Source organism: Xenopus laevis, chromosome 1L, assembly GCF_017654675.1.
Source record: "Xenopus laevis strain J_2021 chromosome 1L, Xenopus_laevis_v10.1, whole genome shotgun sequence".
In the NCBI taxonomy this organism is placed as follows: Eukaryota; Metazoa; Chordata; class Amphibia; order Anura; family Pipidae; genus Xenopus; species Xenopus laevis.
In genome coordinates, this window is record NC_054371.1 from 172,862,774 (window position 1) to 172,888,032 (window position 25,259).

General features: G+C 35.7%; 1 protein-coding gene across 1 annotated transcript in view; it reads right to left on the reverse strand.

Annotated features, from left to right (window-relative positions):
- The window catches only part of tmem132c.L (transmembrane protein 132C L homeolog), a 256,016-nt gene that overhangs the window by 158,936 nt on the left and 71,821 nt on the right, over positions 1-25,259 (reverse strand). Inside the window, exon 2 of the mRNA XM_018262481.2 lies at positions 24,105-24,990. Within this exon, the coding sequence (XP_018117970.1) occupies positions 24,105-24,990 (886 nt within the window). The remainder of the gene's footprint in view (positions 1-24,104; positions 24,991-25,259) is intronic.

The following is a 25,259-nucleotide window of genomic DNA, read 5'->3' on the forward strand; positions in this document are numbered from 1 at the left end:
AAATTCGCCCATCACTATGCACCAGTAATAATGCATACTAATGTCAGGTTTGGAAAATGGATGCAATTTGTGGCGCAAGTTATTTCCCCACATTTTTTGTGTTTGCGTGATATCATTCCCTGCATGGACATTAATAATGGATTTGCATCTGATTCACTGCAAGTCAAGGCACCCATATTCTTAAGAAGACACAAAACCAAAAAAAAAAGGCAAAAGTTTAATAATAGTAGGTATTTTAAACCGTTGCCTCGCTTTTTTTTCCCCAATGTACATAAGCCTAAAAGTATAGTAAGCGCCAGATTTATCAAGGGTCCAAGTGAGATTCGAATTTTGAATTGAAAAATTAGAATTTTGAGTTTATTTTAGTGTAATTCGACTAGGGAATGGTTAAAATTCGATTTGAGTTTTTAAAGGATTTCGAATTTGAATTTCAAAATGTATGATGTACTAATTAGACTATTCTCCACTTTAATCCTGCCAAATTGTTGTTTAAGCCTACGGGGGACTTCCTGGAATCAATTTGGAGTTTTTTGTGGCATCCTGAACATCAAGTTTTTTTTGGAGAAAAAATATGAATCAAATTCGATTCGAATTCAATTTGAGTTTGTGGGTCAATTCCATTCATCCGAATTTCAAAAATTCTATTTTTTTTCTAAAACAAATGGTAATATTTAACTCAAAAATATGGGAGTTTATGGGAGTTTTTATAAACTCCCATAAAATCTAAATTCGACCCTTGATAAATCTGCCCCTAAGTGTCACATTATCTAAAATCAACAAAACCATTGGGAGCACAAAAAGTCTCTTATTATTTAGCATCTCTCCAATGTTCAGAGTCATTTTTTTTTCAACCCCAATAAAGTATCCAAATGAACATAATAAACTACATACAGGAAACACATACGCTTTCTGTAAATGACTGTGTTAGCTAAATGAAGGGCAGAATTTCATTAACAGAATGTCAAGGTACCTTAATTCTTATTAAGATAAAATGATAAAAGAATTGTATGGCAAAACAGCATATGAATCTCACAGCTTTTAAGGTGAGTAACTGGAAGCTAATTAGCACTGAACTACTTAAACAACCCTAAACTGGAAGGATTGCCTATTTCCGTTCTGCTTAATGAATCAAGCACTGAAAGCAAATACATTAGGTAATTGTGGATCATTTTTGAAAATCATCAAAATTAGTATATTTAGAGTGCATTAAATGTGTTCTGTTCTTGGTTTTCATTTCAGTCAAATGTCTCAGCCATGTGCTTAACGATGAATTTTCATTACACTGACTAGATGTGTTCTTTATTTTGCAATATCTTGACATCTACTGTGGAAGGGGAATCAAGGTCTTAGTAACCTGTTTTGAAATGTCCTCAACACAAATTTCAAATGGTAAAAGAACATTTGTTCTGTACAGCTGTGGATTTTTTATAGACTGGATCATATAATCACTTACAGTATCTGCTGCTCAGAATCTTACTTTTAAGATACAGGCTCAAGAACAGCAGCAGCTTGCAAAAGATAAACAAATGTGCAATTGCCTCACTCCAAACATTAAAAAGCTTAATTGCAGATGAAGTACTTTGCTAAATCTTTAATAATGGAGTAACGAGTACACAGATTGAGTTTTGGGAAACTGCCCATTTATTTTTATTCAGAATAGATTATAGTTTTTAGGTTGTTTTCATTCTTTGGGTGCATTTGACATGGGCCATATAACATAGAAAAGAGTAAACATGTAATAACAATATATTTGGTAGATCAGAATATTTGAATCTGTCCAAACATTATAGGGGCCGGCAGTAAAAGGTGAAAAATGACTGAAACCACCATGTTTTTTGCAGCTTTTCCCCTGCCCTTTAATAGCTAAATTGCCTCATGTCTGTTCTCTCTCTATTTTGTAGCACAAATGTAGAGACCTAAATTTGGGCCATGAATACACCACTGTGCTTGGCAGTGCCATGTTCATGAGAAGCAGAAAGGGGAGGCACATAGGCATCCACCTCCCCTACCTTACCCTAACTTGCATTGCACCCCTATTAGCTCTTGTACTTCTGCCCAAGCTCTTTGTAAATGGCCCTTTTATTACCTGCTTAAGTTTTTAGAACTGCCTGAGAAATTAACACAACTATAACTATGGCAAAAACTATAAACATATTACTCTGAACCTTTCAGTGCCCTCAGAATAAAAAAAACACCCCACAAAACAACAAATATGCATCCAACACTAAGGGGCACATTTTCTAAGGGTCGAATATTGAAAATCCTTCTAATTCGAATTCGAAGGATTTAGTGCAAATCAATCGATCAAAGTAAAAATCGTTCGAAGATTTTTCTTTGATCAAAAAAAAAGCTTAGAAAAGTGATGGGGAAGGTCCCCATAGGCTAACATTATACCTCGTTAGGTTTAAACTACCGAAGTATGTAGTCTAAGTTTTTTTTAAAGAGACAGTACTTCGACTATCGAATGGTCGAATAGTTGAACGATTTTTAGTTTGAATCGTTCGAATCGAAGTCGAAGTCAAAGGTCATAGTAGCCTATTCGATGGTTAAAGTACCTAAAAAAATACTTCGAAATTCCAAGTTTTTTTCATTCAAATCCTTCACTCGAGCTTAGTAAATGTGCCCCTAAAGGTGCAAACACTGGAGCCCCAAGGGGTACAAGTGCTCCACAGATAGACTTGTGCTGAAACTGGCTCCAGCACATGTGACTGTGGGATCTGTCTTCTGGGAAAATTTTGTAGACCTTTCTTTTCTAGCTAGAAATTGTATAACTTAAATGTACAATGTGCAACATGTTTCCACTTAGTTGGGTCACAAAAACTATACTAAATAACACCTAAATGAAAGGTTGTTTGCACAAGAGAATAACTCACATTTTACCTATTTCTTCCATAAATAATTTTTATTACATTGCCCAATCTATTACACTATCTTCAAAAAAAAAGTCCAGACTTGTTCATTAATAATATATATTCCCACATGTTCATTATTTAGGCACACATCTTATGCACACCCTTATACAGAGTTGACTTGGAAAGTGTCAGAATATATTATTATCCACTGGGAAACTTCATTGGTAAAACATCATGGCTTTTAGGGTCAGGGCACACAGGCAGGCCGTGCAACAAATCTCCTCTTCTTCGGGGTGACTTATCTCCCCAAACTGCCTCACGAGGAAACTTCGGGCTACTTTGGAAAACGAATCTTGAGTGCCATCCCGCGGGCAATATACATTTTAGCTGGCAGGGGGAGGCAGGGGAGGCAGTTCGGGGTGATTAGTCGTCCCGAAGAAGAGGAGATTTTTCGCCGGGCAACTAATCTCCCTGAATCTGCCTGTGTTAAAAGAATGTCACACAAATGATGTAATTCAAAGGTAAGGCCAATGGACTGCCTATTTCGTTCACTGTCAAGTATAAAAGATATACTGAATTTGGACATTCATACAAATGACAGCACTCTGACCCATTAAATGAAAGTGTAACTAATTAATAGCTTAAGAGAGAGATTTGGGAATCGCAAGTGCCATGATCCACCACCATAAAAAAAGAAATTATCACCAATTGTATGCTTTTTATAAAATGTTATGAAAAATTGTTTCAAAGAATAAAATAGGACAACTCTTGGAAAAAGCAAAGGGAACACAAAATAGCATTCAACTAAAATCTTTCATCCAGCTGACAAAACCATTTTCACAAAATGTACCAAGAAATGTTAACATTTATAATGTTTAAAGGATATATGGGGAAAAACAAGGGGCAGAACAACAAGGAGATTGTTTGTTTGTAGAATGTGCTTTATCTAAACTCAATATAACTTGTAAGTGGTTCCACATTAATGATTGTGATGATCATCTGAAATCACTGTTATCTTCTGCTGTGACATGAGACAAGCTGTGTTGTGTTCTTGTTCCTTAATGAAAAGCTTGGCTGACTTGTTTTGCACTGGTGTCAAAATGCAGATGTCAGAAGGAAGGTCAGAGAACAAAGCAACTCAAAATTTGTCAGTGTTCTCAGAAACATATGTTTCTCATTTGCTGGGCCAAACTTGGCACTGCTTTTTTTATTATTAAGCTTTACTTTTTGTTTCCTGGAGTTCCCTTTTAACTTTCTCCTAGGCAGTAAACTCATACCATAGTCATTATGACAGGATATTGTTCAAACATTGAAGATTCCTGCCAAATATAACACAGACTGGTGCTTTCTGTGCTAAACATTCTCAGATGGTAGTTTACTTTCTATGGAAGCTATAGAATTAAGATCTATCTAAACTGAGATCTAAATTTATATTCCATTAAACTTCACTTCCCACTAAACTTCACTTCCCATCTAAAGCAACCCAGATTCTTTTTTGAGCAATGTACTTTACAGAGGAATACCTCCCAAAATTCCCCGGTTGGAAAATGAGTATTTTTAAGAAAATGTTCCTGATCCACCCATATCATGGTAAGTTATGCTTGAATGCACCCCAAAACCATAGACCTCAACAACCCAGTTCTGTTTAGGTTTTTAAATTGTTAATGTCCCTCGTAAGATTGTAACGTATGTATGAAGAATTGTACATCAGACATTTTCCTAAATAAACAAAATGGCCTTTCACCATTTACTCTTTCCATTATAAGGTATCTTCGGTAGTTTGCAGTCCAGCAGTATCAGCAGCAAAACTGTATGCTGAGTTTTTGGCATGTCCAAAGCTGTTAGTGAAATGGGTTCAAATATTATTAATTTTACAAATAATTAGTGTGTAGCTTATTCTATCCACGATAGCACAGTCTGTTTGCCAGAATTGACAATATTTCTGAAATAAACACAGAACATTGAGATATGTAAAAGATCTGAAAGATGAGGGAAATAATTAAAATACCTTAGAGCAACTTTAACTTCACACCCATCCCTAAGATATTTTTTTTTCATTATTCCAAATGTCCTTTCAACAATATACATTTTTATATACAGTAAGTTAAATCTGGCTTAACAGACATTGGTTATCATAGATAACTGTCCAGGTGTAAATTTGCCCAGTGATCGTTATGAGCCCATTGCTAGTCTGTGTAATATCTCTCCTTGAAGAACACAAGCACTGCAAGCTGGCAATGGAAGCTTGTCACATTATATCACTACAATGTAGTTTCTTTCAGCAAGAGAGCATGCATGTAATACTCGGTTGACAAAGTAAGGCAACTAAGTCATTAATGCTACTATAAATAAAGATTTTTGAAGCATTCTTGCTCAACATTCACATTTGAAAATTAATGATTAGATGGGGCTCCATTAAATATTAGCCTAGCAGACAAAATAACAATTGTTTTGCATTTATTACACATTTTCTCATAATTTTTCAAAAGGAAAACCAATAACAATGTGAAAGGAGGAGAATTATAAAGTCAGAGCACAGCAATCTATTCTTTTCATATGCATTTTTACATAGAAGTCATAATCATGACATATTAGAAGCTATCAATGCAGAGATGCCAGACATATGCTGGGCCAGACACGATAAAAGGGGTTCAGGTAACAAATGTGCTACCAGTCTAATCACAAATACTGACCAACTGGCAGGTTGCTATTTCACGCACAAGTAATGCTGATATTTACAACACTAGCACCCCATTTAAAGGCAAGATGGTGTACTGTCCAACTTACCTCCCTCCCCCCCACCACCAAACACATGCACACAGTTTTCTTTATCATGAGGAAATGACATATGGAAATACAGTTAAGGCTGATGCATAAGAAAATAATAAAAAAATTGTACATACGATAGATGGAAATTTAGTCATCATAGATCTTAGAATGAAATCAGGGAATTATAGCTTTGGAAGACATTGGAGTTTGGCTTTAGGCTTCATATTACACAGGCAAATGTTTTGATATGAAATATAGGTTTCATTTTTTTAATGTTAGTTCATATTCCTATGTGTCATGTTTCACCTTTACAATGAGTTATCCCCTGTTACTAACCATAGCAAGGATACTTAAGATAATGACATTATATACTGCACGATTAAAGCTTGAGAAGGCCCAGTATTACTGCAGACCAAATGCCTAGAGACGCCTGGGTAGTCTATCCTACTCAGTTTCCCAAGACCAGACACATATCTATTAACACAGCACAGCCCTACATGGCTGACAAGAAGCCACCAAATATTAACATGTTTCTACCCAAAAAATTAAGAAAAGGCTGCAATAGTGACAAAGCTGCAAACACAATTCTATGCAGGATGCTTCCACTTTGCAGAGTGATTTTACTATGTTGGAAAACTGGGCAGCAAACTGGCAAATGAGCTTCAATGTTGATAAATGCAAGGTTATGCACTTTGGCAAAAATAATATAAATGTTTTTTATACACTAAATGGCAGTGTGTTGAGAGTTTCCTTGTAGATTACAAGTTGTCTAATTCTAGTTAGTGTCATTTTGTGGCCAATAAAGCAAATAAAGTTCTGTCTTGAAAACATAATTGTGCCTCTTTATAGGTCCCTGGTGAGGCCTCATCTGGAGTATGCAGTGCAGTTTTGGACTCCAGTCCTTAAGAGGGATATAAATAAGCTGGAGAGAGTGCAGAGACGTGCAACTAAACTGGTGAGGGTAGACTGTCAAGGTTGGGGTTGTTTTCGCTGGAAAAAAGGCACTTGGGAGGGGACATGATTCCACTTTACAAGTACATAAGAGGACATTATAGACAAAAATCAGGGGCCTGTTTACCCATAAAGAGGATCACCGTACCAAAGGCCACCCTTTCAGACTAGAAGAAAATAACTTTCATTTGAAGCAACGTAGGGGGTTCTTCACAGTCAGGACAGTGAGGTTGTGGAATGTACTGCCGGGTGATGTTGTGATGGCTGATTCAGTTAATGCCTTTAAGAATGGCTTGGATGATTTCTTGGACAGACATAATATCAAAGGCTATTGTGGTACTAAACTCTATAGTTAGTATAGATATGGGTATATATATAATTTATGTGAAAGTATGGAGGGGTGTGTGTATGGATGCTGGGTTTTTATTTGAAGGGGTTGAACTTGTATGTAGCAATGAACATTTGTTGTAAAGTACTTATTGTTTGTATAGGTCCATGATCTAGGGCTTTGACATTGTGATTTAATAGACAATGAAGATAAAATTCATGGGATGGAAGTCAGATGAAGCGATAATAGTTATTAGTACTGAATCCCCCCCCCCCTCCCCATAGTTCCAATTGGTAACAATTATACAAAGCAAAGGAATGGGTTCTGTGCATTAAGCTAGCTCTGTTGAACAAAATGCCACAGGCACAACTTATTAGAGATGTATTTCAAACTACAGTGCAGAATTCAGCTCCAATAAATTTCACATGTGGCACTTTCTGTGTCAGAGCAAACTTTGTATGTGCGTCAATTTCCTTACATTTGAATTTAATTAGTTCATAGTGGGTGCCCCTAAAATGTCAAGGCCAACCAGGTCAATACATAATACATTTTTGCTTAAAAACTCACAATGGTGTATCTTCTCATTTAACAACAAAAGCTTGAAAAAGGGCAAAAATATATTTTATAAATTATCTATTTTGTGTTTAGAAATAAAATAATGCAAGGCACCAAATTGTGTGTTATGAGCTTTGAATGACCATACAGTGTATTAACCCTGCTAAAAAGAAGCTTATTTATACTTTAGAATTTATATTAGAGTTTTTGTTAAGTACACAATAACAGTTCCAGTTCTTGTTTGTGAATTGTTCTTAATGTGTGCACTAAGATCTAATTTTAAACATTCCCCTAGTGCCACTCAGCAAAATAATTAAATATATGTGAAGCCCTTTTAGATTTTGGTGTTATGGACATTTCACATCTAAAAGCTGATGTAGTCCTCATACAGAAAAAAACATTTTTGAAGACTCCATTCAGACAGGCAGACCATGTGTACAAGTAAATGCCTATCATATTTGGAAAAACTAAACTAACCAAGTATGCACCAAAAATAACAGACTAGATTTGTGTAAAATATTTTGAAAAGTGAACTAACCAGACCATGTGAGAAACTAGAAAGTCTTGTAAGGAATGCAGTCAACAAGTATTGAACTGGTTCTTCTCAAATTAGTTGATGTAACTTTGTTAATTAATGTTTTTAACTTTTTATCATTCAAGAATATTTCCGGGCATTTACCAGTATGGCCATAATCAGTGTTTAGGTTGTTTCCTAGTCCAAAAAAAAAAAAAAAACAATTTTGTTTGAGAGGCCAATAAACTTGAAGCTTTTCATCTTCACTGACTGCTACAATTTGTGACTTGCAAATTTGTGGCCCCTAGAATAAAATGGGTTTTGACTGATCAAAGCTGGAGAATATTTTTCTCACATTTTGCAAAAAGTCTAAATTGTAGAAATATTTGACCTCTAGAAAAATTTCAAATTCAGGGGTGTTACTTCAAGGACCCTACCCATCACAAAATTTATTTTAGCTCACCACCTGCTGGAAATCCACAAGAAATCCTCTTCTTGCAGGCCCCTTGCTTCCCTGAGCCCCCATGCATTGGTGGGTTCTACATGCAAACTAAATATCATAACAAAATTGTTATTGCGGTGTTAAAAAGCAAATATCTGAGAAATCCTATGATATATTTTGCTTAGATAAGAAATTCCTTCAGTAATATTTTTGTATTAGGTTTCTCAGCTGAGGCACCACAGGCAAGCACAATCAAGCAAAATGATAATTTCATCTTCACTGATGGGGATGCAAATACTGCGGATGAATATAAATCAGGCAATAAAAATATTTTGTCTTTGAAAGACTGCAACATTTTTTTATGAGATGCTTCCCTGGTATCTTAGATTGCTGGATGGTCATAGAGGGATAGTAAATATGAACTTGATTATTTCAGAAACAATTAATTGATTGTATTTAGAAAGTCTCTTACTTTAGTATGAGGAAGCTTAAATTAAATTTTCATTTTCGTGATAGTTCCCCTTTAATTAATAACATCTCTTTATCTATTAGAATGAAATCTTTCCCCTAATGTAAAGATAATTTCAGAGCATTCAAGAGCACTTAACAACCAACAGTGTGTACGGGATAACAGATTCTATCAAGAATATTGCACTTTATTAATGGTGATGAACACCATTGATTAAGATGTTTGAATCTTATGTATATACTGGTGATTACTTAGCATAAACTTTTGCAGATAATATTATCTGTTTAAGAATAAAAAAAATACATTTTGAAAGATAGGTCCGACTCCTGTGTACAGGAGTAGTTCCCTTAATAGAAAAATATGTATGTATGAATAAGAAACAAACTTGATATAAAAATAAAAACTGGGTAAATATATAGGCTGAACACTACTTCCTGCAGCTCTCTTGCTTTCCACTGATTGGTTACCAGGCAGCAACCAATCAATGACTTGGGGGGGGCACATGGGTCATAACTGTTTGCTTTTCAATATGATCTGCATGCTAAGGATCAATTGCAAACTCACTGAACAGTTACTGTATGTCCCATGTGGCCCCCCTTGAAGTCGCTGACTTACTCAGAGCTGAAAAGCAAGAAGCTGGGTTTTTGCTATTATGTTAGACATCCGCTAACTCCAGCCTTTACAGATTAAATTTTTGGATAACTAACTATATTAGAAACATTTTCTATTTTTACCTAGTTTTTAATTTTACACTGAACTGTTCCTTTAAAGTCCCTTTCTCTTAGTATAGGAAGATGCTTGAATCCATAGCAGCACAATGTTCCTTTGGACAATATACTAAGTGAATCCTGTTAGTAAAAAAATACGAGGCTCCAAAAAAACATTTATATTACTGCATAAATCCTTCCATATACTGCAATTGTTGCAAGTAGCAAGTGTAGTTTATTTTATGAGTTAGAAGTCATGTTAGAAGGAGGTTGTAGCATTAGAACATTACAGGAGCCAGAAGCTGCAGCCAGCTAAAGTGGATTTTACTTTGCCCAGTTCATGGTACATTATCCCCATTTCCTTCTGCTTTAATTGCAATGTAGTTTGGTTTAGTTGTTTCAGGTAACATTTATTATGGCAGGGGCTTGTAGTTTGGTTTGTGATCAATGGTACAGGCCCAAATTGACATTTCTCACTTGTAGGCTTAGAAACAATATTCCCTCCCTAAAATTTATAGTGACATTCAGGATTGTGCTTTTATGATAATTCTGTTCTTTTATGTTAGCGTTTGAAAAGAAACATCAATATCATTTACTACCATGCTTTCTTAGAGGGTATCTTATTTCTTCTAAAGCCTTGCTCTATTGCCTGAAATCTTCTAGAACAGCTAAAGTCGCAAATTCTTCCTGAATTTGCTATTTAGGTATTGTCACACTGGGGCTCCTAGGGCTCTAAAGAGAATGCAAACAAAAAAAAAAAAAACACTTTAAATTTATCAGAAAGTTTTGCTGTTGGAGTTACAGAAGCCTAGTTTGTATTGGTGTTATGCGAGTACCTTGATTGGGTTCATTAGGAACTGAGACACCTGGGAGATCCTTCTGCACTAGAAGGTCAGTATGAGGAAGGATTACAGTTAATTAGTCGTATAATTCAAATGCAAAATAAAAAAAAAACACTTAATTAGCAAGTGGCCCATTTATAACTAATGAGATATATGGTTGTATACACAAAAAAATCACATTTAGAAATTAGAGACAAGCAATTGTTATCTAAATTTTACTTTGACAAATATTTTCATTGCCAGTGTGTACCCTTCTTTTATACTGTAGGTTTCAATAGTAGATCGCAGAGTCTGAATCATGGTGTTCATTTGACTGGTATAAGAACAAGAAGCACCAATAACACTATCATTCAGTAGTGATGGGCGAATTTGCGCCGCTTCGCTTTTGCCGAATAATTTGCGAATTTCGCGCGAAATTTGTGAAACGGCGAAAAATTTGCGTAACAGCGCCGGCGTCTGTTTTTTCGAAAAAAAATTTGCGGGTGTTTTGCGAATTTATTCACTGGGGGCGAATTGCGCAAATTCGCCGCGAATTCGCGCCTGAAGAATAAATTCGCCCATCACTATCATTCAGCAATCCAGGAGAATGCTACAATCATAAGGGGAAAAAACGTAAAAAAAAACTAAATATCAGTCATCGTATTCACTCTCTATTGATTTTATCAATAGTTACATATTTGCCTGTAGTCCAGGAAGAAACCTTTACCAATGTCTGTACTTTTTAGCATTGGCTCTTTGCATAGTATAATTTAGTAGATGCTTGGCTTATATTTCTCTGTTTGTTCTACTAAATTTTACAATTACTATATAATGGACCTTTCTGTAATTTGGATCTCCATAAGTCTTTAGTCTACAAAAAATGATTTAAACTTTAAATAAACCCAATAGGATTGTTTTGCAACCAGTAAGAATTCATTATATCTTAGTTGTGATCAAGTACAAGGCACTGTGCTTATAATTTGCTTATAATGGAGTCTATGAGATGGATTTTCAGTAATTTGAGGTTTTCTGGATAACAGGTTTCCAGATAATGGATCCCATACTTGTATATCTTTTACCATGAGCTAGAAATCATTATTTGGCATGTAAGCTAAAGGAACACATATATATGCACCAGTAAAGGCAATCAGTATACTACAAAACCACATATAATATGTGTACATACAGTGCATGTGCAAAATTAAGGCAACTTTGGTCACAATGTATACACATAGCTATATAGTAGCTGATAATTCCTGCATAACTTCTAGTTGACCCAGATAGAAAATAAATACATATATATATACATAGTAGATGTCTCCACTTAGCCACAGAAGAGAAATATAAAAATCTTCCTGACTCCAGTGTTGAATTATACCAGTGCCTGGATCAATGTACTATGAAATATAATGCCAGTAACCTCATGATTTTCTTGTTTTTTAAGGCAACCTTGAAGCTGAATATGTCAATATTAGAATTTCTGAGAAATATTTCCAAGAATTTGTTGTTAATGAATGGCAATGATAGAGTATCTGTCAGTAAGTAATGCTATAGGGTGCACATATGTGTGATCAACTGGTCAATAAGAGAAACAGAATATGCTATTATAGACAAAAGGTAATATATTTTTCTATAAAAGAAAGAGTACAGGGGTTAGTGGCACTCCTGAATTGAATACTTTATAAATGACAAAGTGATTCCTAATGATCCAGTTAAAGAAGTACATTCTCAAGCAACAGCTTCACGGATATCTGTCCTCCACTGGTAGTCAAAAGTCACTTGTACCTGAACAAAAAAATATCTATATGTTTCTATCACCTTTAACAATACTGTTTTAAAAACACAATCAACACAGCTTGAGGCTCCCTTAGAACCATCTCTTTTAAAAAGATAAAAACATTGGGGAGATTCAATTCAGGCTCCCGGTGCAGTGTCAGATGGAAATTAAATAATGAATTAAATGCAAACATCCAAAGCATGTAGGAAAAGGTGCACCAACAGGGAGTTATGACCCCACTTTTATTGTCATACTATTGATCTTTTTAGCCCTGCAGAGTCACAAAGCTATTTGGTTTCTTTCTCAACTAAAATAAAGCAGTGAGATTATATATAGGTCAAAGACAAACTATAAAATATATAGAATATTTTAAGAACTATTAAATGGGACATAACTTTCAATAAAAGGAAATGTTTTAGCAATTTAACACATGTTAACATCATATCTGAATAGGCTGGTATGATCCTCCATGGTTTCCCTATCTACCTACCTTCAGCTGCTACTCTTTGATGCCCCACTATTATGTGCAGGGTCCTGAGCAGTTACCGCTATATAAACCTAGAGATTATGGGGTTCATTTATAGATACCCCAGAATAGTAAAGAAAAACTGCCATAATTACAATTTATCCTACAGACTATTATTTTAAAACCAGATCACAGAGGGATGATCTCCATCGATATATGATATTATCTGCATAGAGTTGTGCATATGTAGTCCTGCCATTAGTTGCCCAGCATAATACCAAGCGTTAATCCAAATATGCATGTTAGGAGCAATGGAGGAATATTGAGAAACAGTATATAATGTTCATACTCTATGCCCAGCAATTAAATGCACTGTTTAGGGCTCTTACATACGGGTGGCTTTTTCTGCGCTGTACGCACACAAACGCAGATGGGACGCATATATGCATCTGTCAGTACAGCCCCCTTCACAATAATTGAGTGTCTATTACTGCGCTCCCCTGCGGCTGAACGGAAAAAGGAAAACGCAGGGAAGCACAGGAAAAACCGCTCGTGTGCAAGAGCCCTTATACACATATGGCAAGAGACAAAGCACTATTCAACAGGTGTTAGAATTAGATTACTTAGCATCCAATAAGTGATAGACAAAGGATGTTTTTCTTGCATTTAAAAAGAAAAGCCGCTAAATACCATTTATTTTACTTTTCTTTCAGTTTTTTGAAAAAGACCATACAGCAAGCTCATTTCCTTTTACTTTGCGCATTAAATATAAAATGGCACATTTATATGCATAATTTAGCCAGCACATTAGGCTCTTTTTTTCAAGCACTTTTCAAATATTCTCTCCTTTTTTTTTCAAAACCATACAGCTCAAAACAAACAAATGGTTCCTTGAAAAAGCTAATTTGGATGTGCGCTTTTGCTGTACATTCAGTGTTCTGAGAACTCTGGGGTTGCTAGGTTGCAAAATTTCAATATAATGATGAATATATACTGTAATTTACATATTAAAAAGCAAGCCATCAAGCACAAGGTGTGAGGTGAAAATTACCATATAAATATGTAAGTGAAAAAAAGGTTTATTAAATAAAATAATCTGTGCTTTTCTTGGAGATATAATAGGTCTCTATATAACACGGAGTCTGTATTTAGACCCATAATATTTCACTACTTGCTCTACTAGTGAATGGTATCAGGAATAAAACTGGCATAAAGCAGCTTTATATAGGGATGGGCGAATTTGACCCGTTTCGTTTCGCCAAAAATTAGCCGCTGGCGAAATGTCGCAGACGCCCATTAAAGTCATGCGTCTTTTTTTTTTTACACACGTCACCATACAAGTCTATGGGCATCATTTCTGCGGCGAACCAAGGCGAAAAAATTCGCCCATCCCTAGCTTTATAGCTGAAGTACTTATCCTTTCCTTCAGCCTGGCGCAGAGCAAGTTAATATACAAGCATAACATTGGTAACTGGAAACAGAAATCTCTAAAAAGTTGATTTTAATGCTGTAATAATGATGCAATACCTTAGTTGTTTATATTGAAAAAATGCAGGGTTAAATTATATTATTTGCTTTGATAAGAATTGTATTTACATGCAGCTGATACAGTGGAGTAAAGTCACCTTCCAGGCAGATGCTAGAGTGTACTGACCAATCAGCTGGGGGAGGTGTGTTTAGCTTAGGAGGAGGGTGTGGCTAGTCTTTTAACTGCCTGGAAGGATCAGCAGCCTGGAAGGTGACTTTCATCCACTATTCCTCCCTAAACCACAGCTGATCATATTTATATTGACTTTTCTGAACCTGTAAATAAGGGTTTCGATCTATTAGGGTGGCACTCAACTTTTTTCACAACTCTTATTTTAGTGCTGTTCAAGTTTTCCAGGTAGAGGGCCAGTAATCCAACATATTGGAGGGACATCAGCACTACGATATGCCAACAGTCAGTTACTGTCAATTTCCCCCTTGAAGTGTAAAATTATTGTTTTATTGTGATTAAAAAGTTACTTTAATTAAACAGTATTATTTGTCAATTATACAGAGACCTGTTCATAAAATTGTTAAAATCTGTTAAATTGCAACGTTTCCCTTACACTTGCACATAAAACCTTTATGTAGTGCCACATGAAATTGCCCATTCAAATTCAACACTTTTTTACATTATTGCAATTTATATTAATGGGAACACAAGAACATAATAAAACTACTAATGTAAAAAGCAGCAATGTTCTTCATACGTTATTCAGCAATTGTAAATTTTAGGCTAGTCTTTATTCTGTTCTCGCAGTGGAAAATGATTCCACAAGTAGAACTATGTACATTTGTACACTACAAAATGTTATTTAAAACTGATGTGGTGTAGACTGTAATTCTAGACAATTTTTTTTAATGTTTTTATTTATAATCTGCTATTTACTGTATGTAGTGCCAGCACACATTTATCCTGCACCCTCATTCACATAGGTCCCAGGCCTACTCGCCTGGAAGGCAGTAATTTAAGAACTAAAAGATAAAGTGATTTCTCCAGGTCACATTGATATGTTTTCCACAAATAAGCTTGGGGATTTATGTTTATTTAGCCACTCATAAGGGCCCTTTTTTCACTTTAACCTATAGCATGGCAGGTTGCCACAAAGTAAGTGTCGAGACGGCAAAAGGGTTTCAAAAATAAAAAAGTGGCTTTTATTTCAGCTGACAGCAAACAGGTTGAAAAATAAAGGTAGTTTTTTTCCATAAACAAACAACAGAAAAAAAAAAAAAGCTATGGGCGTCATTTTCGCAGCAAAACAAGGCGAAAAAAATCACCCATCCCTACTTATAATAGTTCAGCAGCAACTTAAAGGCAGCTGAATTACAGACCTCCTCAAAGGTAATGGTGCGTGCAGGCACATAGATTTCTCTGTGTTGTAGGCTTTACTGAGGTTGTCTACAGACTAGGCTTAAAGGGGACCCGTCATTCAAACAAAATTATTCCAAATCCTATTTTATCATTTTAGTCAAGCAACGTGAACTTTAATTACACTATATAAATTATTTGAATATTGTTTCCATCAGTCTGGGAACTCACTTACTCAATTACAGCAACCAGGAAGGAGCCATTTTGTGGTCACTGTTATTAAGGCAAGCCTTGCATCATCTCAGAATCTTGTTTGTGCACCAGGGGACAGGGACCCAATGTCCATCCCCATGCACTGGTTACACAATTAATTCGTTAAGAGAGCGGGGGGAATGTGGGGAGAGCGGTGACATCTAGGAAGTGCTGAATGGAAAGTGAAAGTAATTGCTTGCCCCGCCTCTATGCCTAGGCATAGAGGCGGGGTAAGCAATATTTGATTGTCAGCTGATATTTTTAAATGAGTTTACAACAGCTATGCTTTAATAAAAAAAAAAGAAATTGGATTTCATGTTTAATTTAAAAAGGACTTTTATTATACAGATTTCTGTGTCTGGGTGACAGGTCCACTTTAACTAGATATTATTTGGACCCACATCAAATTATTTTTCAGGTCCCCAAAATGTCTAGAGATTGACCTGTTTTACCAATATTTATTCAAATTCTATATGAATTAGGGTCTCATGAGGCCCCCATACCTCCTGCACCCCCCTGCAGCCACAGGATCTGCTTCCTCTGTAGTTATAACCCTGCTATAGACTCATTTAAACTCAGTCAGTGATTTTCTGACATTATGCTTTATATGTTTATGTGTGAAGACCATGTTGTAGTTCACGCCATCACACCATCTCACACTAACTCTCTCCTCTACTGGCCAAAACTGAACCGTATTTACTCAGTGGCTTCTGAAAGAATTTTCCAAAAATATCCTGCAAGCTATATTTTTTATTTCAGGCTGTTTATGTAGCCTTTCCTATTTTTGTCTATCCAAGTGAATTCAAAGGGTTAGGGTACTGGACCTTTACCCTGCTGTGAAAAGAGGTAAGAAGGCAATATTCTTATAACCTCTCTTAAAGCCCCTGCGCTTTTAAATTATTTTACATCCTAGGATAAGTGAAAAATGGCTATTCTGTCTAAAAGTGACTCTGTATTTTTTTAAAGTATGTCCTCCCCTGTCATTATTTTAGTTCTCTGCTGGTATAATGGGAATCATGAGCAATACACCAGTATACAATGATGGGGTCCATTTATAAGGATTGCATACTATAGTACAAATAAGCATTTTAATTAATTCTTATACATTTCCATTAGGTCAATTGTCATATAGTTCGAGAAAATTCATAGCAAAGAACGCCTTTGTAAATTCATATGTAGATTCCCTCGAGATTATGGCACAGGTTACAATAATTCCTGCCACAGACCACCATGTACAGTGCAATTGGCGCTTGTACTACACTGTATTTTATTCCCTTTATGGTTAACATTGATTGCACTGGGAATGCAGATGGTGCATTTAAAGGAAGGTGGGCGCTGAGCTTATTATACATATTCTGTGGTGCCCTGCATGGCAAAAGGGTCATATTTGACCCGTTGTGTTCCTTAAATATACAGTAGTTACAGTATATGTTTCCCCTACTGTGTTTTTTTTTATTTCAGAAATGAAAAGCTTAATTTAAGACATAATTATAGTACATACTATATAAATAAAACAAAATAGACCCAATTGGTATTTTCATTGAGGGCGAACTTGTAAATGTTTTATATCTCTGAGGTCTGATTTGCTTAAAATCATTGCCCATTTGTCTTATTTCTCCTACTCTGAGTTATAAACACTTTAACTGCTATAATCCTTTGGGAAAAGCCATTGCTTAAGAGGAAAAGTAAAATCATCTAACTAATGCATTTGTCCCATTAGATTTATATTCTACAGTGGAAAAAACCTATTTACATTTCTCAGAACTTACAAGTCATGTGAAGAAATCTCATTAAGGATTTAAAACATTAACAAGATACTCTTTTCACAGCAAAAAGTCAAATTAATATCACCTAATTAAACAAGGTAGCTGGCAGTGAACAGGAAGGAAGCGTCATAATGAAACTATGCAGTTCAATTGCCATTTTTAAAATAAAGTAGTGCATGCTAGAGAAAAATGAAATGATTTAGAGATACAAAGGAAGCACATTGAATGTTACAGAACATTAGGGCAGCCAAGTGATTTTAAATTAAAAGGACTATCAACATTTCTATTATCGATCAATGTTTTACTTATGTATGGGATTATTTAGTAATGCCGGCAAACTTTTTCCTTGGCCCTATGTAACCCATTGCAACCAACCAGTAGTTAGCTTACACCTGGTTGCCCTAGGTTATGAGATTTGAATGAAATGGCTTGGTTACTGCATAACACACATTTTTGTTACATTATGTAATTGTAATGTATTGCTTTTGTTATTGATGATTAGTTTGTGATGATTTTATTAATAATGCGCTAATCTTTTCTAATCCAAATTCATTTAAGGATTCTGATGAATCTCATCACTTACTATGTAGTATTTGGATTTTCTCTCTTTAATTTAATGTAACTTAATATTTTTTTCCAGTTTGGTATTCAACCAAATATTTTTTGGTACTGTAGAGGGGCAGATGGTACGCACCCTTTGTTTGAACTGCCTCCAGCAACTGTGCTTCTTCGTATCTGCAATATCATCAGTTTGTAAACAGTGGGGTAGAGAACAAATCATCCTGAGGATTATAAAACAACCTGGACAGGTGGGTCCCGGTTCTTTTGGGCCCCACCGGCCCAGACCCTCCCTGCACTCCCTTTTCTTTCCAGTTGTGCTGCATTGCCAAAAAAAAAACGTAAGGCAGCAGAGGATGGTGTGGGAGGCCCCCAGTCCAACACTGAAACTGGAAAAAGGTCTGGGCCTTCTGAGAAGCCATGGGGACCTAAGGGTAGCCTGAATTTGGCATCCAGACAGTGAGTTGGGCTACTAGAAAACCAAGAAAAATAGACATCCTCCTGAGATGCAGGGAAGAAGGTGCTTTTGCTTATCTTACACAGAAAGAAAGGTCAGGAGCTCCATAAACACTCTACAGCTGTGAAGCTGTTAAATGTCCATCACCGTGAAGCTACTCTGCTTTGCATTTAAGATGGCGGCACCCATAGCTGCATAATGATGTCATCAACGCTTTTCAAAGTGAAAATTAAAAATAACAGGATGCCTGGGTTCAATACCAGAATATATTGTTCTTGGTAAAGTTCTTGGGTGCTCCAAAATTGCTATTTTGCCTTCATCCTTAAGTTCCTGACCTCACTTTGCTGCCTGCCCTGATATTTAACCTGGATATGACTACAAGCTTTCTTAATCCTTTGGATACTGTAAATTGGACTTTCTCCTTGGTGCCGATTCTAACCTACTAGAGCCGTTAGACCCTGACACTTAGGGGCAGATTTATCAAAGTTGGAGTTGTGTTTTTCATAAAAAAAATGTCAAGAGTTTTCAAGGTTATTTTGGAGTAAAAAAATAGATTTTGCAGGTTAAAAAACTTTAAATTTTTGAGTTTTAAAAAAAAACTCACATTTTTGGAGATTTATTATAACCCAACCTTGGAAATAGCTTTAATCTGAAAATACACCATCTAAAACAAGCCAATGGTAGAGGTCCCTTGAACCATTTGAAGATGTTAATATCCTTCATGATGTTTGAGGTTTTTGTTGGAGGGGTTTGGCTGAAAACTCTATCAATTCAAGCAATTCAAGTTTTTTTTCAGTGTAAACTTGATCAATTAGAGTTTATGTATTGCTAGCCTCAAACTCGCTGATTTGAGTTTTTTCCATTCGAGTTTTTTCTTAAATTAGAAAACATTGAGTGGTGAGTTCAATCAAGTTCATTCGAAGTCTAAAGCAGCTTGCATAACTCTAAAAATCCAATTGATAAATAACCCCTTTTGAGTGCCCCAGTAAGTAAGTCAGCCCTGGAAGAACATTATTAGAATTATAAATACAATATGTGACCCATGCATGTACTGTACAGGGACTTTGCCTTTCTACTTTCTTCAAAGGAGCAGCTACTTTGGTCCAAGGAAGGGCACTCTGGGGAAGGTAGCATTACCTATGGATTAATTAGATTTCTTGGGAAGGGGTTTTGTCCAAAATATCAAACTATGCCTTTATATTCACATCCTGTGTTATTAATATTTTATTAGATGCCTGTTTGCACACCCTTATAAAAAAGTTTACTTGAAACATTATATAGATGTGTCTGTCTTTCTGTTGATTGTGGGATACCCTGAGTTGTTATCCTTTGGAACTGCATTAGTTGAAATGATTGTACCTAAGTACCAGGGATCCTATTCACTCCTGCCAAGACCAAAAAGGGTTCACAAATTTCCTGACTTATAGCAAGTGAGCACCAGGAGTATATTGGAGTGTAACCCTGACAATAAATATATTATAGCAAGGCTATATGGAATCCACTTCTAAAGCAGAATTGCTATCCTTAAAACTCATGGCTTTGTTCTGTGCACCAAAATCTATTGTTAATTTCAGTGGAAGAACCCAGAATTATGGCATTTCAAAAATATATCAGTTTGGAAGTGCAATCCCCCACAACACATGCATATGGGTCTTATGCATTAGGCATTCCATATTTCCTGGTCAGAAACTATTATGGAGTATGGAGTAAGTTTTTGACTCAATAATACATGATTTAGGATTTTTTTTTATACAGTATATGTTTTATGTTCTAAAGATGCTTAGAGATCATAATTAAAGAAAGTTAAAGAAATGGTGTTATCAAAAGTTATGGATGGGCTAGCTGAAATACCATACGTATTTCTGTACGCCATACCCCTTTTGTGTTTCACTATTCTGAAATTCTACTTCTTGCTTCTTAGAGGCCCATTTATAAAGATTCTGATTTTACTGGGTTTTTATACCATGAAAAAAACAAATTTTCTCTAAAACTAAAAATACCAAAAAAGCACTTACAAAAAAAATGTGAAAAGAAATTGAGTAAGAATTCTTATTCTAACGAATACAATTGTAGAGAAACCCTGAAACCACTACAATCACAAAGCAAAGAAAGATTTTCTTACTGAAAAAGGTCAGTCCCCACTGATTTCTGTATGAACTTGTCAGTTTTTAGATGGAGACATTTTCTATCAGTGTTTTTCTTGTTTTTTTCTTTTAATAAATTACAAACTTTTCATGGTTTAGAGCAATTTGTATAATCCACGATTATTAGCACTAACAAATATGATTCAGGGTAACTTCAAACATTAGCAAAAACTGGAAAAATAAACTTTTAGCTATTACCCTTTTAAAAGTTATCCACTTTCTCTGCCACACAAATTCTATTAGGCTGGTCTTTTTGGCCTCCAGGCATCTTTCTCTGGTGTTTCTTGATATCCTCTGACAAGGAAGAAACTGCAGGCAATTCACTTCTTGCATAACCAAACCTTGAGAACTTCAGGAGGGAGAATATGATGTGATCAGAATTAGAATATGTTCTCTAATAAATTATGAAGTGGTTACAAATTACATCCTATCAAAATGGTTCAGGCTATTACCATAATGCAGGCAATGACAGGGAAAATAGAGAACAGATTACTTAGTAGGCCAGTCCAGTCACTTCTATGTCTTAGAGGGGAAAAGTACCAGACTGGACTTTGGCTTACCTCATAATTAAAGTTTTTTGCAAGTACTAGAATTGATTATGTAGAAAGAAAGAGTAACTTAGTGAATCAATCTGACTAAGGGTAGGTCATTGGATTCAACACCATAAGACCTCAAGCAAATTATATGTATTTTTGCATCCCATTATGGATCTTAGATTGCAAAATCTATGGAAAGGAACTTGATGGAAATAGTGCATACTCCAGCATAAATTATCAGCAGCGCATAAGAAAAAATAATATTTGGAACAAGGTTGAGAAAAAGACTGCATCACATCTAAGGCATTACAAACTGAGACAGCTTGCCATTTCTTGGAGTAAATGATCTTCATTGCTCAAGTCATGCATGTAACAAATCCTAGCTATCCTATCTAAACTATTGGATGTAATAAGACAATGAATATGACTGCTCTCACCTTGTTTTTAAATTGTCATACTGCACTGTTCAGAAAACTGCAATGTTTTCTTACTGTGACAGCAAATCACTGTCAAATAACAAACTATACGGCAAAGTATTATTTTCCTTCAGAACATTAAGTGACTTATCTCTGCCATATAAGTAGCAGTTACTCTTCAATGAAAAGAGACATCTAGAAATATAAAGAAAAATACATAGCATTTGCACCAAGCCAAACAACCAATAGCAGTGAATCCCAATGTTCTTTTTTTATGCAACAGATCCATACCTAACAGCTACCCACTTTTTGGTTGTTAGAAGTTACTACAACTTGAGCAAACTCACTATACAGTGAGTTCTGAATTATTAAACTGAACTTAAAATACCAAAAGATTTATTTTAACATGTTTCCAAGTACAGACCACCCAACTAAACACATTTCTCAGTTAGACCTATTATATAGAATAGCTAATCATTTTTAGAAGATTTTTCCAATTTCAAATCGCATCCCACCAAAAGCACTGTATGTTTGAATGTGCTGGCCTCCCCTGAAGAGAACTTTAAAGCATCCGAAGAGCATTTGGAGTAGTGATGCACTGAATCCAAGATTCGGTTCGAGATCAAGCCAGGATTCTGCCTTTTTCAGCAGGATTCGGATTCAGCCGAATCCTTCTGCCCCGCCGAAACAAATCCACATTTGCATATGGGGAGAGAAATCGCGTGACCTTTTTGTCACAAAACAAGGAAGTAAAAATGTTTTCCCCTTCCCACCCCTAATTTGCATATGCAAATTAGGCTTCAGATTCAGTTTGGTATTCGTTGAATCTCTCGCAAAGGATTTGGGGGTTCGGCTTAATCCAAAATAGTGGATTTGGTGGATAAAGAAGCACTTGAACATACATACTGTAGACTGTTTGGGGGAAGGACATTAAAAGACATTGCCTTCTTTAGTTAACTAGACAGATTACGCAAGCAAATTAGTTAGAAGTGCTGCATGTATTACTGGTTTATTTACTAGTTATGTAAAAGAATTCTGATTATTTTTTCAAAAGAATCCATGTGATGTCTTGCTGGATAAGAAACCTGTCCCTTCTCAGTTCACTTTCTTTATGATTTTAAGAGAAACAATTACTATAACATGGATAATACTCACAAGCCAAACTATTAATTATCAAAATGTGTCCCTTGATTGGACAAAGGATATTATTCATGATACCAACAAGAATCACATGCAAAAATTCTTAATGGTTCGCTGCCTTCTAGTAGAAACAGTAGTCTTCAAAATGCCCCTGCCAGCCAGACACTGTTCATGATACTAGTGAATGAAAAACACCCTTATGAAAACACAATAAGGCATTCATTGTGCAATTTTTATCAGGTGCAAATCACCAGGTTTATTTTCCACAATCTGTATTTTTTCCTGTAGAATTCCAGCATTATTTCATACTTGTGGCTAGGTGTGTCCACCAAAATTCTGAGATGCACCAAAACACAAATTCTGGCTTGCATAATCAGTGGGAATGATATAACTTCCAGCCAATGCACAATGTTGGTAATGTCATAAATGTGCTCTTTGCTTTTGCAGCTATTGATGCAACCCGCTTTGTGAACCCTGAAATGTCTAGGGTGGTAGTATATCCAGTAATGAGGGCACTTGTGCATGATTAAGTAAAGCAGACTGGGAGGGTGCATTGGTGCTCAGTGCAACTGGAAGTGCCTGGAGAATATATATAGAATACCTTTTATGAATGAATCAACACCTACACAACATTGTCTGTTCATGCATGTCTGGTGTCATAAATAAGCATTAAGGTTCATAGTGTGAATACCAAGAACTTTTGAGGATATCTTTCCAAAACATAGCTAATCATTTAATAAAACAAAAGTATGGTCTAGCATTATGTTCTTCTAGTTATAGTAAATTGTAAATATCTGCATTTAAAGGCAAAAAATTGTTTTTTTTAAAGCATTACAGAGAGTTAGAGCATATATTTAACAGTTTTTAAAAATTTTCAGCTACAATGTAAGATTAGGATTTTATTTTGTTGAATTTAAGTAAATTGTTTAGACAAACCCCTTCAATTTAGCAAGCTGTTAAATATCTGCATAGTTCCGTAAAGTTCAAATGAATCATGCATGTCCCTAAAAATGTCCAGCCCATTTATTTTTCATATTAAGTGGCATAATCTGGTTACCTTAGATCACAGGACTCACTGTGGGTAATTACTCACTGGCTATCACCACAAAGTAGTGGTACTGTACTAGGTGCACTTTCACTAACACACAAATTTGGCCCTCAAGTAAGGAAACAGACAAGAAACCTTAATTATTTTATTAGCTACAAGCTTAAGATAATTATATTGACAAAATCCTTATAACATCCTCTACTATAAATCAATTTAATCAAAATCAAATTAATGTATGAGGTACCCACTAGAAAGAGGGTACTTGACCACACTACTTTACATAATAAAAGTCTACTTTACCTGAGTGTGAACTGGTCAATTGTAGCATTGCTGGCGACTGTAACATAGACAATTAAGACTTCTCCTTGTTTTGCAGGTCTCGATGGTAACCAAAGAGCAACTTGACTATCCAACCTCAGCTCATATAGCTGAGAACGTTCTGGTGTTCGATAGAGACTTATATTTCCAATCCTCTGTAAGTGTGACAGTGCATCTTCTGCTGGGTCTCTTCCTGCCCGAATTGCATTCCCTTTCCTGGCTTCCTCAGCTGTACACTCAGTTTTCTCTTCTTCAGATTGGATGGTATAGTAAAGGTCCACAGGTATCCCATCAGGAAGTTCTGGATTTTTCTTTCGACTTGTGATTACTGGGGGTGAGATGAACCAGGAGGGCTGGAATTCCAGTTCAGCTACACAGAGTCCTAAAATCCCTTGCAGTCTGCAACTACCTTTAACCTCTCTAGTTTCCCGAAATGCAAAAAGTCTTAAGCATGGAAGCTTTTCAGTGGCACTATAATTATCCCAGTCTCTTCCTGCAATGTAAAATAAGACCTGAACTTTAGGTTTGTTGGGATACACCTTCTCATTAATAATATATGCTTTGATCTTCCAATTAAAGGTAAATTTGTTGGCTCCAAATGAATGGGTATTCAACAGAATGTCTTCTGGTATGTCTTGTTCAACAGAAAATGGTCCATAACTAGCATTTAATACAGGGGATTTAAGTGCTTTTTGAATAAAGAAGGATTCTACTCTAGATTGCAAACTAAAGTTCCTCATGAAATCCTGGTTGTTTTCCTTTAAAAGAAAGGCAGTTTCTGTGCTGAGTATTCGATAATTGACAGGCAGATATGTCTGTGATGCTGAAAATCTCTGGAAGTTGTCAGGGATGCCTCTTGATTTTGACACTAGAGGAGAAACAAAAAAAAACGATTGAATGCAGAGTAATATAACATTTTCATTGATATATAGATATATTAACTCCTTTTCTCAAGGCAGAAACAATATCAATAGTGATGAATGAATGTTTTTTTTGTGTCGAAATCCTGCATTTCGCCATCTGTCAATTTTTTCAGCAAAATTTGCCGCAACAAAAAAGTTGCATCAAGAAACAATGCCCGTTGACTTTAATGCATTTGAACCAAAAATCGGCAAGACAAAAAAGTCAGCACAAGAA